Consider the following 19184-nt stretch of genomic DNA (forward strand, 5'->3'; position numbering starts at 1 on the left):
TCATTGGATTCCTTGTTTCAGGAGCTCTCCAACTTCTTGTCTCACTGCATCAACAGCAACAGGAACCACGGGGGAGGAGCAGTCAGCCTTGTTCTTTCTAGGAGCTGCTCCACACTCTCTGGGCTCTAACATTCATTCTCTCTCTAGAGTCCTCAGATTTAAACTAACTGAAACGGGCAAAGGTCTCTTCTCAGAGCCCTCATGAGGCAAATACAGTCCCACACCCCATACCTGGAATTAAAGCAAAAACATGTTTATATCCACAACAAAGGACCATAGAGGTTGGATGGATCACATGTTCTAGAGTACGCATTTGGGCTTTGGAAGTCAGGAAGACATATGACATTCCAGCCTTCTCTGGGTAAATTCCTTGACTTGGAACAGTTCCAGTTGGGTAAATTAACCTAACTTAAAATAAGAAGAGGCACAGTGATACTGAATGCAAAACTTTCAGCTTGTCTCCCTTCTTCCCCAGACCCACGACTTAGCCAACATAATTTTTTTTCTGTACTTTGCAACTGAGTTGGTCTCTTTTTGCTGTGGCTCACACAACATTGCATCTATGAAAGTGTATTAGCCTGATACATAGGCTAAAAAGGTCTTGGATGCTTTTCATTTTTCTTTCAAGACCTCTGAATCTCTATGAGAACAAGTTTGCAGGAGCCTGCTGGAAAGATGAGCTATCATGGGAGCAGGGGTGGGGCAGGGTGGTGAAGATGTGCCAGTTGGTAGCCAGCTCACCCTTCTGAGGCTGTGCCATCTTGACAACCATCAGTTTACAGATGCACCAGAGGTAGTTCAGCTGAACCTCAATTGAGGAGCAGCTCAACCACCAACTACTAAGTTTTGGACTGGGTTTGTTACCCAGGGATAAAAAAAGTAATGTATCCTTATAGACATGATGCCATGGCTTAGTGATATTCTAATTGTAAGTTACCTGGCAAGTGGTAGCTGCTATATATGCATTCACTTCCCTTCCCACTAATTAAAGCTGGCTCTTATGCTAGATGGTATTGAGTTACACAGAAAATTTTGCAGACATGTGTGCACTTGGCTGGGTCCTCAAATTTACACTGTACATGTCCCATCCACAACCTGACAATTAGGTCCAAGGCCGAGCTAAAAAAAAAGGGGGGGGGGAGGAGGAAGGATTTTGTCTATAACCTATTTAAACCATAGAGGGCAAGGCTGTGGGGGAACAAGGGAGAAGGTGTCCCTCCTCAGGTGCCCACCTTTGAACACCTCCAGGTTGGAACCCCTGCTCTCATTCACCGGGACCTAAGAGAAATAGTGGTGGGGAGAGTTGTCTTTCTTCACCTCTGACATTAATGGGAGAGATTCAGGCCCCTCACCTTCTTGGGATTTGGAAAGTCATAGTTATCAGAGGAGGAATTTGACAGACCTGAACTGAAGCCTGCTGAAGACTTGATGAACTTTGACGACTTAGTATGGTAACCGATTTTATATAGATATATATAATATGTGTGTAACAGTAATTCTATGTCATGTTAATAGTTTGGATATACTGGGTTTTACTACAGTCACTACCTCCTGTTATAATTTTAGTATCAATAATAGAAAATTTTAAATGAAATTTGAGTGTTACTTACTCCCCGTTTTTTTTATATTGGATATTGCTGATTCAGGGGATTGCTTCCCATTAGAATTCAGGAACAGAGCTCGGAAAAAAAATGGTGACAAAGTTCTTCTCTATTGCGAATAATATATATACATATGATCCATCTTATATACAATATTGGCTTCATCTTACATACAATATTAAATGCCAATGTCACCCTTAGGGTTAGCTTTGCCACAACTGTACCCTGAACTTGTCATTCCAGCTTCCGAGGCTAGTGCGGGGGCCTGATGGGGCGGACCTGACAGCCATCCAATCAGCAGCACGACGGTGAGAACGTCCAATCAGACGTTTAGAAAGGGTGGAGGGGGCGGGCTTCCACGTTTTGTTTCTGAAGTCCAGGATCTTGGAATCCTCCTCAGGCTGGGTCTCTTCCGGTGTGCACGCTCGACCGGCCCCGCCAGCATCCGTTTTCCCTGCATCTTGCTGGTGCGGAGCCATCCACCGGGAGGACGCCGACGCCGAGGAGACCAGGCCACAATGGTGAGTGTGCCCGGCGCCAGGAAACCGGAGGGGGGCTGCGTGGAGGTGGTGGGAACCGGCTGTGGCCTGCGATCGGCGAGGGAGGACCGGGCACCGGGGGCACCGCAGAAGCCTGCTGGTTTGTGTGTGCGTGGCGTGGCGAGGCTGGAGGGGGCCTGTGTGGGGCTGAGGGGAGCCGGCGGTGGGGACCCCGCCTTCGCGCGACCTGCTCCGGGGTTGGCGGGGTCGAGCCCTCCCCGGCCACCTTGGTGGGTCGTGCTGGAGGTCCCCGTGCCCTGCCGCGCCCCCGGGCATCTGGGCGGAAGTCCCAGGATCCGACCCTGCTGCCCCGTCTCCGGCCGCTCGTCCAGCAGCCCGGCTTATGCGGCGATGACCAGCGCGCTCTGGCTTTTCCCAGCTCCTGCCGGGAAAGGAGCGGCGGAAGAGTTCCGAGAGGTGCCCGGCCCCTCCTCCCCAGCGGTCCGAACAAACCGAAGCAGAGTCTTCCATCTAGATGCCTGCCCTTCCCTTAGCCTCGCTTCTCCTAAGGGTGGCGGAAGATTCCTGAATTTCCATCTCCTGACTGCATTCCCAAACATCCACTTAGAAAAAAAATAATTAACGCATACTTCCTACGCTGCATTTCAACTATACATAGATTTTGCTTGGTTAAGTCTGGTTTTTCTCTTTTCCTTCTGCACAGTGGGTGGCACTTTTAAAAAGATTTACCCTGTGGATATTCCGCGCAAAATTACTTGGCTTTTTAGGGGAAAAAAAAAAATCTTAATGCTTCTTTTTTTTTTGTCTTCCTTAGACATAGGAACCCAGGGAGAATGCTTTGGGATTGGGCCGCCCGTTTGGAGATTTTACGTAGTGATAGATCGCCATGTCTGTCCGTGTCTGGGCAGCCTGAGGTGTGAGGTAGATCCAATGGGGAGCCTCAGGGTGTCTGGAGCCTAGGAGGAAGGGGTGTGCTGTAAACCAGTTCTGGAAGGAAAGGGATCGCTGCTCTGTGGCCCTTATCTGCATTACCTCTGGGGGGTGCAAGGGGATTAGGTCTCATGGACATGTTTGTTCCCTTGGTTAGAATCACTGGTTTTTCTTGCTTCGTTGTGCTTTTATTACTACATCCTTTTCATTTGCTATTTTATCTTCGGAGTGGGACAGGTGCATGCCAGCCATGGCGGTCCTGTGCGGTCAGAGGACATCTTGCAGGGGTTGATTCTGTTCTTTCACAGTGTGAATCCACGGCCCCATACTTAGCTCGTCAGTTGTGGCAGCTAGTGCCACAGCCCCCTGAGGTGCTTGATTACTGAAAACAGTCGTGGAAAAGCAGGTTCTGTAAACAAAGGAAGAGTAAAAATCTGTTCTTGCGAGTTTACCTTTCTCAGCATGAAGCCTGTAAGCAGGGTAAATCTCAGCCTGCCTCTCTCGGCTGGAGACCTGGTAGCAATAAACAAAGCAAGGCCTGCAATTTACCATACGAAACGAAACCAAGTCATATATGAGACTCGGATAATTTAAACCTTTTAAAGTTTTTAAAATTTGTATAATCTGCCTTTAATCCCAGTCCTTAGGAAGGCAGAGGCAGCCAGATGGCTGTGAGCCAGAGGCCAGACTAGTCTACAAAACGGGTTCAACCAAGGCTACACAGAGAAACCCTGACTCCAAAAACCATAAATAAGTATATATATATATATATATATATATATATATATATATATATTCATGTATATTCATATATATAATCAACAACAAGCACAACTTTTGTACCCAAAGTTATTGTAAAGCCAAAATGTTTGTAAGGTGAAACAGACTTTCTAGGTATGATCTGGCAGCTGTAGCCTATGGGGAGGGGCTGGCTGAGTTCAGCTCAATTGTCTGATAAAGCTAGGACCCACACCACATCACAGGGCATAGAAGGATACATTTGAATAGAAAGTAGAGGCCAAAGTATAGACGAAGACTTACCAGTTCCCTGGACAGGCGGCCTGGACTCCTCCTCCATGATAATCCGAATGGCTTTGTTGTGGGCAGAGGTCCTTAGGACAGCATCAGTCTTTGGCCTCCAGGTCCAGAAAATCCAAGTGACTTTCCTGAAGAGGAGGCACTTGGGGACTGACCTGCCTTGATGAGGTCAGGAGGGACGGTGGATTTTCCAGTGTTCAGCTTGTCCACCATTTAGGCAGGGCCCTGGAGGCTGGTGAGATGAAGGGCAGTTCTTTGCCCGCTGACCATTGCAGCCACATTTGAAGTACATTCCAGCTGAAGTCTGCTGCCCTGCCTTTTTTGGTGGAGATGTTAGGGTTGTGGCCAGCAGCTGGCATCTCTGCCTTTTTCATTAAACATCTTAAGCAGATCTCTCTGAGGTGTTTGAGGGCCATCATTCAATCTATTAACTGTACCTGATTTAAGACACACTTGTTTTCAGTTACTTGTTTTAGGCCTAACCATGACAGTCTGTTCAGAAGGCTAAAGATTGTCCCTGTAAATGAATTACATTTATACTTGGCATGACTGCAAGCATGGTTCTGAGCACATTAAAATGATCATTTATAAGGCAACTTATGTTAATTTACATGTCTTAATTATCTTTAGCAGTTTACAAGTTGGATTTTTACAGTTTTGTCCCTGTTAAGTTTGAGCCTTAAAAATTAGAGTTGGAGATTCCTTTAGCATCAGAATAAAACTTTAAACCATGAGTACAGTTCACAGAGAGGCTGGGAACCTTGCCTTCCCGATCCCTTCATATAGTACCTTTATAGAGGTTCTTGTGTGAGTCAGTTTATTCAGATAGCTAAAGCTTAGATAAGTTAGCAAAGACAAAGAAGCTGGACACCTGCAAGTTAGTTTTTGCTAGCCTGAAAGGAACTTAGGAATTCATAAACTTTATTCATCAAACATGTGTTTAAGTCTTACTTTCCAGAATTCTCTTCTGTTACTTTTTATCCTCGGGGCAAAAATCATCATTCATCCTAATCCAAAATAGTTTGGAGCCTAGCGTTGCCTCCTCTCTTAGTCAGGGTTTCTGTTGCTGCATGCAAACAGCATGACCAAAAAGCAAGTTGGGGAGGAAAGGGTTTATTGGACTTACACTTCCATCTCACAGTCCATTATTGGAGGAAGTCAGGACAGGAACTCAATTCCAGGTTCCTGGAGGCAGGAGCTGATGCAGAGCCGTGGAGGGGTGCTGCTTACTGGCTTGCTCCCCATGTCTTGCTCAGCCTGCTTTCTTATAGAACCCAGGATCAGTAGCCCAGGGATGGCACCACCCACAGTGGACTGAGCCCTCCCCCATTGATCACTAATTGGGAAAATGTCTTACAGCTAGGTCTCACGAAGGCTTTTCTCAACTGAGGGTCCTTCCTCTCTGATGACTAACTTATGTCAAGTTGACATACAAAATGAGCCAGCACACCTTCTTAATCTAAAAAGGAGATAAATGGTAAGCAAAGAGCTCCACAGGACTAAGAAGTTTTATGGGTGCTGCCTTAGTTGGTTTATACTAAGTGGTCCCCTTAACCGAGATGAAGTCACATGGTATGCCCTCTCTAACCTTAGTAAAGATGGCTGCCAGCCAAATGGTTCCTATTTATTACAGAGTGAGCCATTAGGCATACCTTTTTCTTTTCCTTTAAAAAAAATATCTATTTTCCTAAACAGAAGTTGAATCTAAGTTGCATGGTGTAGCAAATTAAAATTACTTATGTATAGTTTTTTTTAGAGTGCAGGGAATCATGATTATGTATAGATTTTTTACTGTCAATTTAGTCTTTTATTGCCACTGCCCTCCCCCCCCCCTTTTTGAGACAGGGTTTCTCTGTAGCTTGGACTCACTTTGTAGAACAGGCTGGCCTCGAACTCACAGAGATCCACCTGCCTCTGTCTCCCAAGTGCTGGGATTAAAGGTGTGCACCACTACACCCAGGTCAACCTTTTCTGTTACAAGTTTTAAGCTAACTTTTTGTTATAAGTTTTATAGAGATACAGAGAGTTTGCACAGAGGTCTTACAAATCTTGAGATAAAGTTTGTACTTTAGCAAAAGCTTTTGAGATATAAGAGATGGAAGTATTTAGAGACTTAAATAAAACCAAGACAAGGAGCATGAGATAAGCAGCAATAATCCCTATTGGGAATAGTTTACATTTTAGCTGTTTTAAAAGCACATGCTGTATTTTCTTGGGCTGTTCTGTTTTGCTTTCTTTCTTCCTGTCACAGTCAGGTGGCCATCCTGACCTAGCACTCGGAGACTTTGGGAAAAACTTTGAAACAAGCATGCTTGGATGTGGAGACAGCAGGCTGTAACTCCAGAGCCAGCTTTTCAGTAGAATAGCAGAAGACAATTTTTAATATTACCCATATCCCAAAGATATTTGAATCATTTTAAGACTGAATCCAGTCATCAGAGGGAGGGACTAGGGCAAGAATGAGCGAAGAAAGCTTAAAATAGAAGATTTTTGAGAGTGGAGAAAGCTTACAGAAAAGTGGATTTTCAGATCTTTGCTTGTGCGGTGGACATCACAGTCTCTGAGAATTTGGCCATTTTCTGACAACTGAAACTGATTGTTTGCAGTAAGATGGTGAAGCTTTAATGGAACCTGTGAGGCTGGGGAGAAAAGAGGTTAGAGGAGGCAGGGAAGAAGTCAGCAAGTCTAATTCTGTATGGGAAGAACCCATTTTTAGAGATAGGAACTGAAAGGTGGAACATTTGAACAGAAGACATCTTTCAGAAGCAGTCAGGGTGAAAAGGAGGTGGGAGAGGCTTAGGGAATTGGGCTCCAAATAGAACTCTGCCAGAGGGAGGGTTCCAGTATTAGAGTCCTAGAAGGGCCTGATGTATCTAACTGGATTTTTGTAGAGTAGGCTCCAGGAGTTGAGAGAAACGGAACAGGACAGAGACAGAGCAGGTACCCCCTAGAGGGATGGGTTGGAGGCACAGGTGGCTAGTCATGCTTAGAGAGCAAGCTCCCCGAGAGAGCTGAGGACAGCAAGCAGGGAGCAGCCAGGAGCAGAGTAAGGGGGTGGGAGGGACTTTGTAAGTGCTGTGGTGACAAAACTTTGAGGTGTCCCCAAGGAGACCAAGAGACTTCTCAGAGAGATGCCCAGGATCCGTGGAGGGCCACCCTTCCTCCACATGATGGGGCACCCAGCCCGGTGTAGGAGGCTTCCTGACAAACCAGCGATTTCGTGGTGAGCTTCTGGTGAACAAAAACTGCAGTAAGAGATCTGGTTTTCTAAGGAACAGAAACTTTTAGGTTTGTTTACCCAGTAACAATCCTTCTGTTTACCGGGCTAACGTCCTGCTTAGGACTGTGTCGCTATCATTGCCATTTTGGGGGAAAGAAGGCTTTGAACCTGACAGTACGTACATATTTTACTCTGTCTTTACAACTTTGTAAAGTGTGTGCATTTATTTTAAGGTTAGAAATAAGGATGTTCCAACACCCAAGTTTGCTACATAACAGTAATAATTAATTACTAATTTAAAAAAAGACTCTAGATTTGATCACAGATATTGAGTTAAACTTAACACTTGGGAGTCTTGCCTCAATTGTAATGGTCACCTTTTCATGAATAAATATTATACAAAAAGTAAAGTAAAAACACTAAATAAATACCAAGAAGAGATATCCTCAACAAACATACTAATCTCTATTAACAGAAAATAATTGAAGGTTAAGAACATAATTTATAGGACTTTTGGCTTCTGAATGCAGATTAAAGACAGATTTAACAGACTAAGCAGAGGTGTGTGTTAAAAATTACAAGCCACCTGTAATCCCAGCACTGTGGCAGGCAGGGGCAAGTGGATCTCTGTGAGTTCGAGGCTAGCCTGGGCTACAGAGTGAGTTCAGGATAGCAAAGGCTACACAGAAAAAGTCTGTCTTGGGGAAAAAAAAAGTACAAAGCATTCCTCGGCTGGCCAGCAGGATCAAACTCTGTAGTGGGACCCCAGGGATCTGTTTGAAAATTCAAGCATCAACTGTTCAAATGGGAAAGTGTCTCAGAGGAAATTGTCACGTTGTCTATTTCAGGATACTTGAGAGAAGATAGTCTGGTTTAATGAGTTTATTCTAAGTACTGGAGCAAGTAGACGTGGAAGAGGCAGAGCCTAACATTGTTTTTCTAACTCAGTACTTTCTGTTAAATTTTTATTATGTGTATTTATTTATGTGTATGTATATGAAACATGTATGTACCATAATACATATATAATGGTCAGAGGACATCTTGTGGGGGGCAGTTCTTTTTTTCTACCATGTGTGTCCTTGGCATTGAACTCAAGTTGGCAGGCTTTGTAGCAAGCCTTTACCTACTAAGCCTTCTTGCTGTACATCAATGTTTTTTTTTAAGTTGTAATCAGAATCAATTTAATCAGAATCGATTCTGATTCATTTACTTATAGACTATGATGTAAAGTGTATATATAGCACAGTATCACACTATGTACATATAGTTTTGTTTAATTTTTATTTCAGTTTTTAAGGGTTTATGTATACTGGCTTGTATTAAAATACATTTTTTTTTTGTCATGGGCTAAATTAAAAACAATTATCTGGAAACACACATTAATGTTACTCATCTTACCTTTGAGATGTCTTTAAGGTACTTTGTGTTTACACTTTAATTATAATGTGCATCTGCCTTATACAAGACCTTATACAAATGCACCTGTGTATATTTCTGACCTAGAATTGGTAGCGGGGGAATTACCACGAGTAGAAGTTGGTGATGAGGTAAATGATGCAAAAGACTTAAGTGACTGACTATATAGGGCAAATTAGGGCCGCTTCAGGTCCAGCAGAAAATACTGGCTCCACCCCTAGCAGGAGCATCCTGTTCTCTTCACTGACGAGTTCTTCCATCACTTTCACCGCAATTCTCTTAGTTCCTCTTTTCTAAAAAAAGAATAGCCTTTCGCCCTCCCACCTTTACTATTTACTTGTTTGTGGTTTGCACGAGTCATCAGGGCTCTAGGAAATGCAAGCTAGAATTAGCAGCTCTAAGTATCCACTCAGCACTAGCTTATTGGCACTCATTTCTACTTTGTAGATTTTTGGACTCTTTATACCCAGTTCTTTTCTCCCTCTTCATTTTGTGACCCTTGGGCTGATGTTTGGAAGAAGAGCTGGTGGTCACCTAAAAGCCATGAATAGAGGAAGGTTTACCATCACAGTAAAAAGGAAATAGTGATAAGTCAGAACATAGGATTGCCCTCTGCACTTTTACAATTTTGGAGAAAGAAGTTTTCTGGAAAGAACTTGGATGTTTTTATTGTTTATAAAATATATATCCTATCCTGTGAGTGAGATTTTATTATCAAACCACCCTGGTTCCTCTGCGGCCTCTTCTGGACTAGGCCTCAACCTTCATCTGTGAAGACTTAAAGCAACCTTAATATAATGTCTTGAAGGTCTAGGATGTATCTTCTGGTTATGACCGTAGCACCATTAAAATGCCCATCAGAACAAACTGGAAGGAGACAGTAGCACTGATCTGTGGGAATAAGCATGGTTATCAGCAACTAGAGAAACTTCCTGGGCCATAAAAAGAGAATGTAGAAGGGGGCTAGGTTGGAGGAAGATGGGCAGGAGTGGGAGGGTGAATATACTCTAAATACATATAGACATGTATGGAAATGAAATCCACTATATATAATTAATATATACTAAACTATCTTTTTCTTAATTTGCTTCTGTTAGGTATTTTATCAGCCAAAATAACTAACATAGTCTGGGCACATAAAATATAAATGTTATTTTTTTTTCTGCCATCCTATTTACCTGTCCGTTACTTTTTTCAGCTACTCTGAATGTTATTTTAACATTTGTACTTTTATTTTGGTTTTGTAAGAATTCTAGATCAGCTAGGTTTAAATAAAACCTTGGCTTTAACATTTATGGATGATTGATAAAATGTCATAGAAGAGGAAAAAACATTCCTGGTCTCATGGAGTATTTGAGGCTTTTATGAAAAACTCAGTTATACTTAGTATATTTTAAATGATCAGAAAGGGTAGTTTCTGTACTGCTATTACAATAAAATGCAAATGCCTTAAAACTTTTCAAATTCATTAATGAATCCTCTCAGTATCTACCATATTGCTCTTAAGTATTGTTTTGGGGGAGCACTGTAACATTGGTATTATTGGTGAGCTTGCCTCATTGTCAGAAATCTCACCAGTTTCGAACGACTGGCTTAGAATATCCGATTTTAGGGCTGGGATGTTGTAGGCTTAGTTTTTCACTAAACCTACTTTATTTAGGGTTCTTAAATGCTATACCTCCCTACCACTCACTGAGCAGTGATAGAGGAGAAAGAAAGTTACTAGGTAAAGGGTGTTGTAGACCTTTTTAGAAGTAGTTCTTGGGATGAGTCCACTCTTCGTTGTCCAGATACCAGCAGCCCAGTCCTAAGGCCAGCACCAAGTAGCAACATGAATCAGCACGATTCAGAAGATCGGGACAAGTCAGAGAAAGCCTCAAGACTCAGTTGGATTGCCCCGAGAAGTTCTCTGGAACATTTCTCTCTGTGAAGTCAAGTGTCTCAGCACAGTGATGTCGATCCAGAAACCGATGTCTCACTATCTGTGGGCTTCTACCTATCTTCTCTCCTCAGAGTTCACTCATGGATATTCTCAGCTGACCAGAGTCACGCCCCTCACACGAGACAGCTCACAGCAAAACATCATGTGTCTTCTTCCCAAGCCAGCTTGTAGCAAAACAGCACATGCCTCAACTGAGTCTGCCAAGAAGCCAGAAACTTTGCTTCAGGATGTAACTTAGTAATGGATCACTTTCCTAGCTGGTATAAAACCCCAGGCTGAGCGCCATCCCACCCCCCAAATCAGGTTGCAGAGATGTTTTAAAAAGTCATAATAGTATAATTCTAATCAGACATCATATATTAATACTTCCCATTTATGGTTACACATGGTTTGAAAAGTACCTTTCTCCGTATGTCCTTTTCACCTGAACAATAGATATACATTATCTTACATTAATATAGAACTAAAAAATGTAAATACTTATGCTTATGCCTTTACATTTTTTCATAAAAGTACCCCACTTCTGTGGATATTTTGGTATCTTTATTCAAGAATTAGGTAATACATTAGACAATACCACTATGTTAAAACGTTTTAGTGCGTACTTAAGATCACTCACTGTATAAAAAATGGTTCTTCCTAACTCATTTCATCTTGGGACAAGTTAAGAACTGAGTCAGTGACCACATGATCATTGTGCCACCTTTATTTCAGGAACCATTGACCTTCAAGGATGTGGCCATTGACTTTTCAGGAGAGGAGTGGGAATGTCTGAACTGTGAGCAGCAGACTCTGTATAAGGATGTGATGTTAGAAAACTATAGGAACCTGGTCTTCTTGGGTAAGGACAACCTCTCTACAGAATTCCTAACTCAGTATTAAAATTCATTTCTTTGCATTGCTGAATATTAAAATTCATTTTTTTTTTTTTTTTGCATTGCTGTATATGTCTTAGGAGCCTCTGTTTTCAGGGGAGAAATAAGGGGAGGTAGTATTTGAAATAGATAATAAATATTCCTGTTTTTAATCTTTATCCTTGACCTATCTCTTGAGGTAACATATATATTCCAAATTAAAATTATTGGTAATTATAGCAGCCAAGAGGCATAAAATATTAGAATTTACATCTTCAAGTCCAATTATTCCTCATTTAGCTGTGATTTGGCAATAGACAGACGTGAAGCTCAGACTCTATAAATTGAATATATATTACTGTAGGAAATATATAGTGGAAAAGTAATGTTCTAGAATATTGTTATATATCTCTTATGTGTCTTCTTTCATACTGAACATTACTCTACGTCAGATAGTACGCTACGTCAGATATCTTAGTCCTTATGAGGAAAATCAAATAAGTATCATGTTGTGTTTTCTAATAACCAGGTCTCGTTGTATCTAAGCCATACCTGGTTACCTGTCTGGAGCAAAGGAAAGAACCCTGGAATATAAAAAGGCAAAAGACAATGGTCTTGTTCCCAGGTGAGTAGTAGTCCATGAAACAGAGCACACAGGTGAGATATCCAGAATTCTAGGGAGCCAGGCCAGGTGTCCTGTGAAGCCAGGCCAGGTGTCCTGTGAAGCCAGGCCAGGTGTCCTGTGAAGCCGGCCCAGGTGTCCTGTGAAGCCGGCCCAGGTGTCCTGTGAAGCCGGGCCAGGTGTCCTGTGAAGCCGGGCCAGGTGAACTGTGAAGCCGGCCCAGGTGTCCTGTGAAGCCGGCCCAGGTGTCCTGTGAAGCCGGCCCAGGTGTCCTGTGAAGCCGGGCCAGGTGTCCTGTGAAGCCGGGCCAGGTGAACTGTGAAGCCGGCCCAGGTGTCCTGTGAAGCCGGGCCAGGTGAACTGTGAAGCCGGCCCAGGTGAACTGTGAAGCCGGGCCAGGTGAACTGTGAAGCCGGGCCAGGTGTCCTGTGAAGCCGGCCCAGGTGTCCTGTGTAGCCGGCCCAGGTGTCCTGTGAAGCCGGGCCAGGTGTCCTGTGAAGCCGGGCCAGGTGTCCTGTGAAGCCCTGTTCCAGCGGCATTTCGTCCACAAGTGCAGTCCTGTCCTTTCATTGTCAGTCAGGGGTAGTCTCTCCCTGTGTCTGCCATCTTTTCAGTCCCCTAAGCCGTCTTGCAGTGATCTCCTTGTACATCCACAGTGGTAGCTGAAACCTTCCCCTTCACTTGTGGGGCGCTATATAGTGACTCAGAACATTCTGGGGCTTCAGAAAAATCTGTGGATATTTCACATGACCTTATTGACAATATATACAAATATATTAATATAATGAAGAAGTTTTCTCTTAACATGATTGATATGTTTGTTTGTTTGCTAATTGTCTCAGAGCTTTTTATAAATATTATAATGGGTTTTCTGAATTTTTTTTTCCTACCATGCAGTGATTGCTAATGATTGACAGGTATATAAAGACAAAACTGAGAATTAGTTTTATGTAAAGACATTTTTTTATGTTGCATTTTTCATTTATGTATTTATTTATTCATTTATTATGAATTACAGTTTATTCACTTTGTATCCCCCCTGTACCTCCCTCCTTCTTTCCCTTCCAATCCCACCCTCCTTCCCCCTTCTCCACCCATGCCCCTCCCCAAGTCCACTGATAGGGGAGGTCCTCCTCTCCTTCCTTCTGATCCTAGTCTATCAGGTCTCATCAGGAGTGGCTACCTTGTCTTCCTCTGGCCTGGTAACACTGCTCCCCCTTCAGGGGGAGGTGGTCAAAGAGCAGGCCAATCAGTTCATGTCAGAGACAGTCCCTGTTCCCATTACTATGGAACCCACTTGGACACTGAACTGCTGTGGGCTACATCTGTGCAGGGGTTCTAGGTTATCTCTATGAATGGTCCTTGGTTGGAGTATCAGTCTCAGAAAAGACCCCTGTGCCCAGAATTTTTGGTTCTGTTGCTCTTCTTGTGGAGCTCCTGTCCTCTCCAGATTTTACTATTTCCCACTTCTTTCATAAGATTCCCTGCACTCTGCCCAAAGTTTGGCTATAAGTCTCACCATCTGCTCTGATACCCTGCAGGGTAGAGCCTTTCAGAGGCCCCCTGTGTCAGGCTCCTGTCCTGTTCCCTGTTTTCTCCCTCTTCTCATGTCCACCCTCTTTGCCTTTCTGAATGGGGATTGACCATCTTAGCCAGAGTCCTCCTTGATTAGTTTCTTTAGGTGTACAGATTTTAGTATGTTTATCCTATATTATATATCTAATAACCACTTATGAGTGAGTATATATCCTGTGTGTCTTTCTGCTTCTGTGATAGCTCACTCAGGATGATCTTTTCCAGTTCCTACCATTTGCCTGCAAATTTCATGATTTCCTTGTTTTTTATTGCTGAGTAATATTCCATTGTGTAGATGTACCACAATTTCTGTATCCATTCCTCAACTGTGGGGCATCTGGGTTGTTTCCAGCTTCTGGCTATTACAGATAAAGCTGTTACAAACATGGTTGAGCGAATGTCCTTGATGTATACTTGAGCATGTTTTGGATATATGCCTAGGAGTGGTATGGCTGGTTCTTGAGGAAGCACTATTCCTAATTGTCTGAGAAAGCGCCAGATTGATTTCCAGAGTGGTTGTATAAGTTTACATTCCCACCAGCAATGGAGGAGGGTTCCCCTTTCTCCACATCCTCTCCAGCATGTGTTGTCACTTGAGTTATTCATCTTAGCCATTCTGATGGTGTAAGGTGAAATCTCAGGGTCGTTTTGATTTGCATTTTCCCTTATGACTAAGGACATTGAGCATTTCTTTAAGTGTTTCTCTGCCATTCTATTGAGAATTCTCTGTTTAGCTTTGTACCCCCATTTTTTAATTGGATTAACTGATTTGTAAAGACATTTTTAATCATCACCTGTATTTGTTTTGGATTTTATGGGACAGTGGTTCTTTTTTTAAAATATTTTTTTCTGTATATTCAGTTTTTAGAGTAGGTTCCCTATGTCCATTAATATTACTAGTTTTAATCTGCATTTTAGTATAGAATGTAAATTATAAATATTATATATTGCAGGACAGTGTAAAGTGAAATAAGATCAAGTTATACACATGCTTATCACCAGGAAAATTGCATGTGCTTTTATTTGCCTGGATAAATAGTAGGCATGCTATTATTATTATTATGACTGAGATGTCTTCTGACTGTAATGTGCTCATTGGTAATTTCATTCCATCTCCGTAAGTATTCTTGTAAGTTTAATTTTGTCATCTGTTTCTTGATGAATCTGTTTCTTTGTCTCAGAGAAACAATTTGACTTCAAGGTAGCTTTTGAGAAATTTCAGTTTCATTTCTTTTCTTGCTCAGCCTTTAATCATGATCAAACCCACATAACTTGAAATTTATTGTCTGAAAGATTTTATTACTCTTTTATAGTGTCAAGTATATCCAAATTGTTGTATAACACATCTCTGTGAACTTTTCTTCTTACAAAAGCAAATTTCAGTATTTATAAACAAAAAAGAGTATCTATTTCTTCCAGAGTCACTGTGGTCAGTGTTAGCAGAGCAATGAACACCATAGATTTTTCATTCTGCCGTTTGCGGACATGCTGAACTAAGCACAATTTCAGATATTAGATTTATAACATCAGAGTCTAGTGAATGTAATAATTTTTTGTCTTGATTTCTTTCAGCTGTGTTTCCTCACCATAGCCAAGACTTTTCACCAGAGCAGAGCATAAAATATTCATTCCAGGATCTGATCAGTGGAAGTCATGGAAATTGCGGTTTTGACAGTTTGTACTTCAGAGAAGAAAGGGAAATTGTAGGGGAGAGTGAAGTTCAGAAAACCTATTATAATGGACATAACCACTTTGTGACAGCTGGTAATAGCAAAAGCTTTCCTCCCAGTAGAGGTCAAGACCATGAAATGGCTCAAGAAAACCCTCAGGTTATGCCAATCAGTTGTGAGGAGCCGTGCACTTCTGTCAGTAAACATCAGAGTCAGTTTTTGAAACTTGCCTCTTCTTTCAAAGATAATTTGATAAATACACAAAGGGGTCTAGTCCATTCTTCAGTTAATGACTTCAACAATTTAAAATGTAGTTTTGGTTTAAGCTTTCATTCAAACGTTTTTGTAGATGGAGAACTGAAAAATGAAGAAAAAGTTTCCAAATATAATCAATTTGAAAGCTCCTTTATGAAAAATTCATTAGTATATAATCAACAAATTCCATGTGCCAAACCACAAAACTTACATAAATATGGCAGGTTCTTTACACATCCAGTATCACCTAACCAAAATTCAAACACAGATATTTTGGAAATTCAGTATATATGTAAAGAAAACAGGAAAGCCTTTGCTGAGGAATCTACCATAAATACTCACCAAGGCACCTGTATTAGAGAGAGAGTGTATCAGTGTAATGAAAATAACAGTGACTTAAGCCATGAGTCAGATCCTGCTAATCATCAGTCTGCTCACTTTCCAAAGAACCTGTACAAATGTTACAAATGTGACACAGTCTTTAATCAATACTCAGAACTTATTATCCACCAGTATATCCATATTCAAGATCAAATTTCCAAGAATATGGATTGCAACACAGCTTTCAATCAGACTTCAAGCCGTACTAGAAATCATGCTGGAGAAAAACCCTACAAGTGTAAGGAATGTGGCAAAGCCTTTACCTATTGTTCAAGTCTTAGGCAACATCATAGGATTCATTCTGGGGTCAAGCACCACAAATGTAAAGACTGTGGCAAAGCCTTCTATCATAAATCCCTCCTTACTCAGCACCAGAGCATTCATGCTGGGAAGAAGCCCTACTGCTGTAAATTTTGCGGCAAAGCTTTTAATCAAAGATCAACTGTTACTCAGCACCAGAGAATTCATACGGGAGAGAGGCCCTACCATTGTAAAGACTGTGGCAAATCTTTTCATCAAAGATCAAGCCTTAGCCTACACCAGAGAGTTCATACTGGTGAAAAGCCCTACAAATGCAAAGAATGTGGCAAAGCCTTTAACCGTAACTCACTCCTTACTCAACACCAGAGAATTCATACTGGAGAGAGACCCTACCATTGTAAAGACTGTGGTAAAGCTTTTAATAAAAAATCAAGCCTTACTCAGCACCAGAGAATTCATACTGGAGAGAAGCCATATTCTTGTAAAGATTGTGGCAAAGCTTTTAATCAAAGATCAAGCCTCAGTTTACACCAGAGAGGTCACACTGGAGAGAAACCCAATAAATGTAATGAATGTGGCAAAGCCTTCAATCGTGTTTTTTTCCTTACTCAACACCAGAAAATTCATACTGGAGAGAAGGCTTACCACTGTAAAGACTGTGGCAAAGCTTTTAAGCAGAGGTCAAGCCTTACTCAACACCAGAGAGTTCATACTGGAGATAAGCCTTATCATTGTAAGCATTGTAGCAAGGCTTTTACTCAGAGATCAAGCTTTACTCGACACCAGAGAATTCATACTGGAGAGAAGCCCTACAAGTGTCAAGATTGTGACAAAGCTTTCAGCCGCAATTTGCTTCTCATTCAACACCAGAGAATTCATACAGGAGAGAAACCTTACCACTGTGAAGACTGTGGTAGAGCATTTAATCAGCGGTCAAGCCTCACTCAGCATCAGAGAGTCCATACTGGGGACAAGCCCTTTTGTTGTAAAGACTGTGGCAAGGCTTTTACTCAGAGATCAAGCTTTAACCGGCACCAAAGAATTCATACAGGAGAGAAGTTGTACAAATGTAAGGAATGTGACGGCACCTTTAAAAGCAGTTCGCACCTTGCTGAACACCAGTGCACCTCATTAGGTAGCTGCTTCCAAGACACAAAATTCCTCCAGTATATGTGAGTTTATGCTGTTCAAGCCAGCTGGCAAACACAGATGGATTGATTTTAGAAAACATGGGATATGTTCGATTATATAAGAGATAATTATTTCTGTTGCAGTACCTTCCTGGATTTCAGAATCACATTCTGGTTTAATTGAATAATATTTTTCTTTCTTGTCATTTTGTCAGTTGGTTCTTTGTTAATAGTTGCATTCTCAAATGTATTCCCCAAACATTGTCCAGATTGTATACATGAAGAAAACATACACCTTGTACAGTGTATAAATAAAAGTGCACCCCAGGCTTCACACTAGAGTAGTCTATGGCAGGTATCATTCAGAGCCCTGCTATGACTTAGAGTCCCACTACTAATTTGTATAGCATAGAGCTTGGTTGTCCCCTCCAAAAACATGTAGAATTTGTGTTTACTGTCTCTTCTTTAGCACAGATAAGATGAGATTTTTATGACAATAACTTCAATAAGCAGCTTTAACTCCACATTTTTTTTTCCTTCAGTCATGAAACGTAGAGCCCAGATAGCAAAAAGGAAATAAAAACTTCAAGTGTATTTGAATTGGTCTCAGGATCTTGACTTCTGAGTTTACTGCTAGAAAGACTGCAAATATATAGCTGGTGCATGCAGAGTCCATCTTCTGTTCAATTAAATTACATTGTGGGGGTTGTGCTGTGCCATAGCATACATGTGAGAGGATAACTTACAGTCAGTTTTTTCCATTATTTTGTTGGAAATTGAAATCAGCTCATCGGGCTTAGCTGTGAGTGCCTTTACCTGTTATCTTTTAGGTGATTGGATTTTAGGGTCTAAGATTTTTTTTTTTTTTGGCTTGACCAGAACAGCCTCTATGGCACAGAACCATGCTGTTTTCTGTCCTTATGTAATTAGAAAGTTAGGCAGACCATGTACAGTTTCATCAAAGTGCATATATAATCTCAGTGATTTGAGGACATGACCATTTTAAAAATGAGAATGTACAGAAAATGTAGGGAGACACTTTTACATTTAGAGTTCAACAAAACATTCCATAAAACTAAAGGCTTTTTGGGTTAGTTCTCCAGTGACTCTTGGTGCCATGTTGCCACTGATAGAGGGCTGTATGTTGGTCTTCTGGTGATGAGTGTAGAATCTGTAAGGTCAAAGAAGCATTGTCATCATACTTGGATGTGATGCATTATCAGAAAGGAGAAGAGCTGATAATAGTGAAAGATAAATCAGCACCAAATCCAGAGCTGTAACACCACTCAGGAGTGTTGTTTTTCCTCAGCTGGTAGAAGACCATTTCTGTCACACCGTCAAGGGTTTGTACTGGGGCTCTTTCATGCTCTGTGTTGGCCTAGTCAACCTGGGCCTCACCTTCCTGAATCATTCTTTGGGCATTAAGTCTGGGATCACTGGGAACTGCCTCGCTGCACCTAGGAACTGCCAAATATTTAGGTGTTCAGAATGCACGTTTGGGTCAGGCTAGCAACATGCCCCCTTATTCCATTTCATGGGAAGAAAAATGAATGATTCAGAATTCCTTCACAGAAGCATTTTTGGTTCTATAGAGGATTTAGTCCCATTTTCTGGTACTAAAATGAGGAAACCTGTGGTGATCTCAAGACAAAATATACTCAATAAATAATTTCTTCACATAGCCCCTCTCTCCAAGACAACAAGAAAAACACAAAGCAGTCATGAATGGAAACTTCTAGAAAACTTCAGTGTAAAACAAGTGGATAAATAATTGAACTTCATATGA

The 19184-nt window shown here is 41.7% G+C and overlaps 1 protein-coding gene across 1 annotated transcript; it reads left to right on the forward strand.

Annotated features, from left to right (window-relative positions):
• Positions 1–1983: 1983 nt before the first annotated feature.
• LOC110546354 (zinc finger protein ZFP2-like) lies at positions 1984–17992 on the forward strand. The gene is made up of 4 exons (XM_021633130.2): positions 1984–2122; positions 11365–11491; positions 12034–12129; positions 15274–17992. The coding sequence occupies exons 1-4, from the start codon at positions 2120–2122 to the stop codon at positions 17442–17444; spliced, it is 2397 nt and encodes a 798-aa protein (XP_021488805.1). The 5' UTR covers positions 1984–2119; the 3' UTR covers positions 17445–17992.
• The last annotated feature ends 1192 nt before the right edge of the window (positions 17993–19184 follow it).

Source organism: Meriones unguiculatus, chromosome 2 (genome assembly GCF_030254825.1).
Source record: "Meriones unguiculatus strain TT.TT164.6M chromosome 2, Bangor_MerUng_6.1, whole genome shotgun sequence".
In the NCBI taxonomy this organism is placed as follows: Eukaryota; Metazoa; Chordata; class Mammalia; order Rodentia; family Muridae; genus Meriones; species Meriones unguiculatus.

What these genes read in the sequence shown, in the direction of transcription:
- LOC110546354 (XM_021633130.2), top strand. An exon ending in TAGGAACCTGGTCTTCTTGG is followed by an intron (nt 11,492 to 12,033) that starts GTAAGGACAACC and finishes TCTAATAACCAG; the next exon opens with GTCTCGTTGTATCTAAGCCA. An exon ending in GACAATGGTCTTGTTCCCAG is followed by an intron (nt 12,130 to 15,273) that starts GTGAGTAGTAGT and finishes GATTTCTTTCAG; the next exon opens with CTGTGTTTCCTCACCATAGC.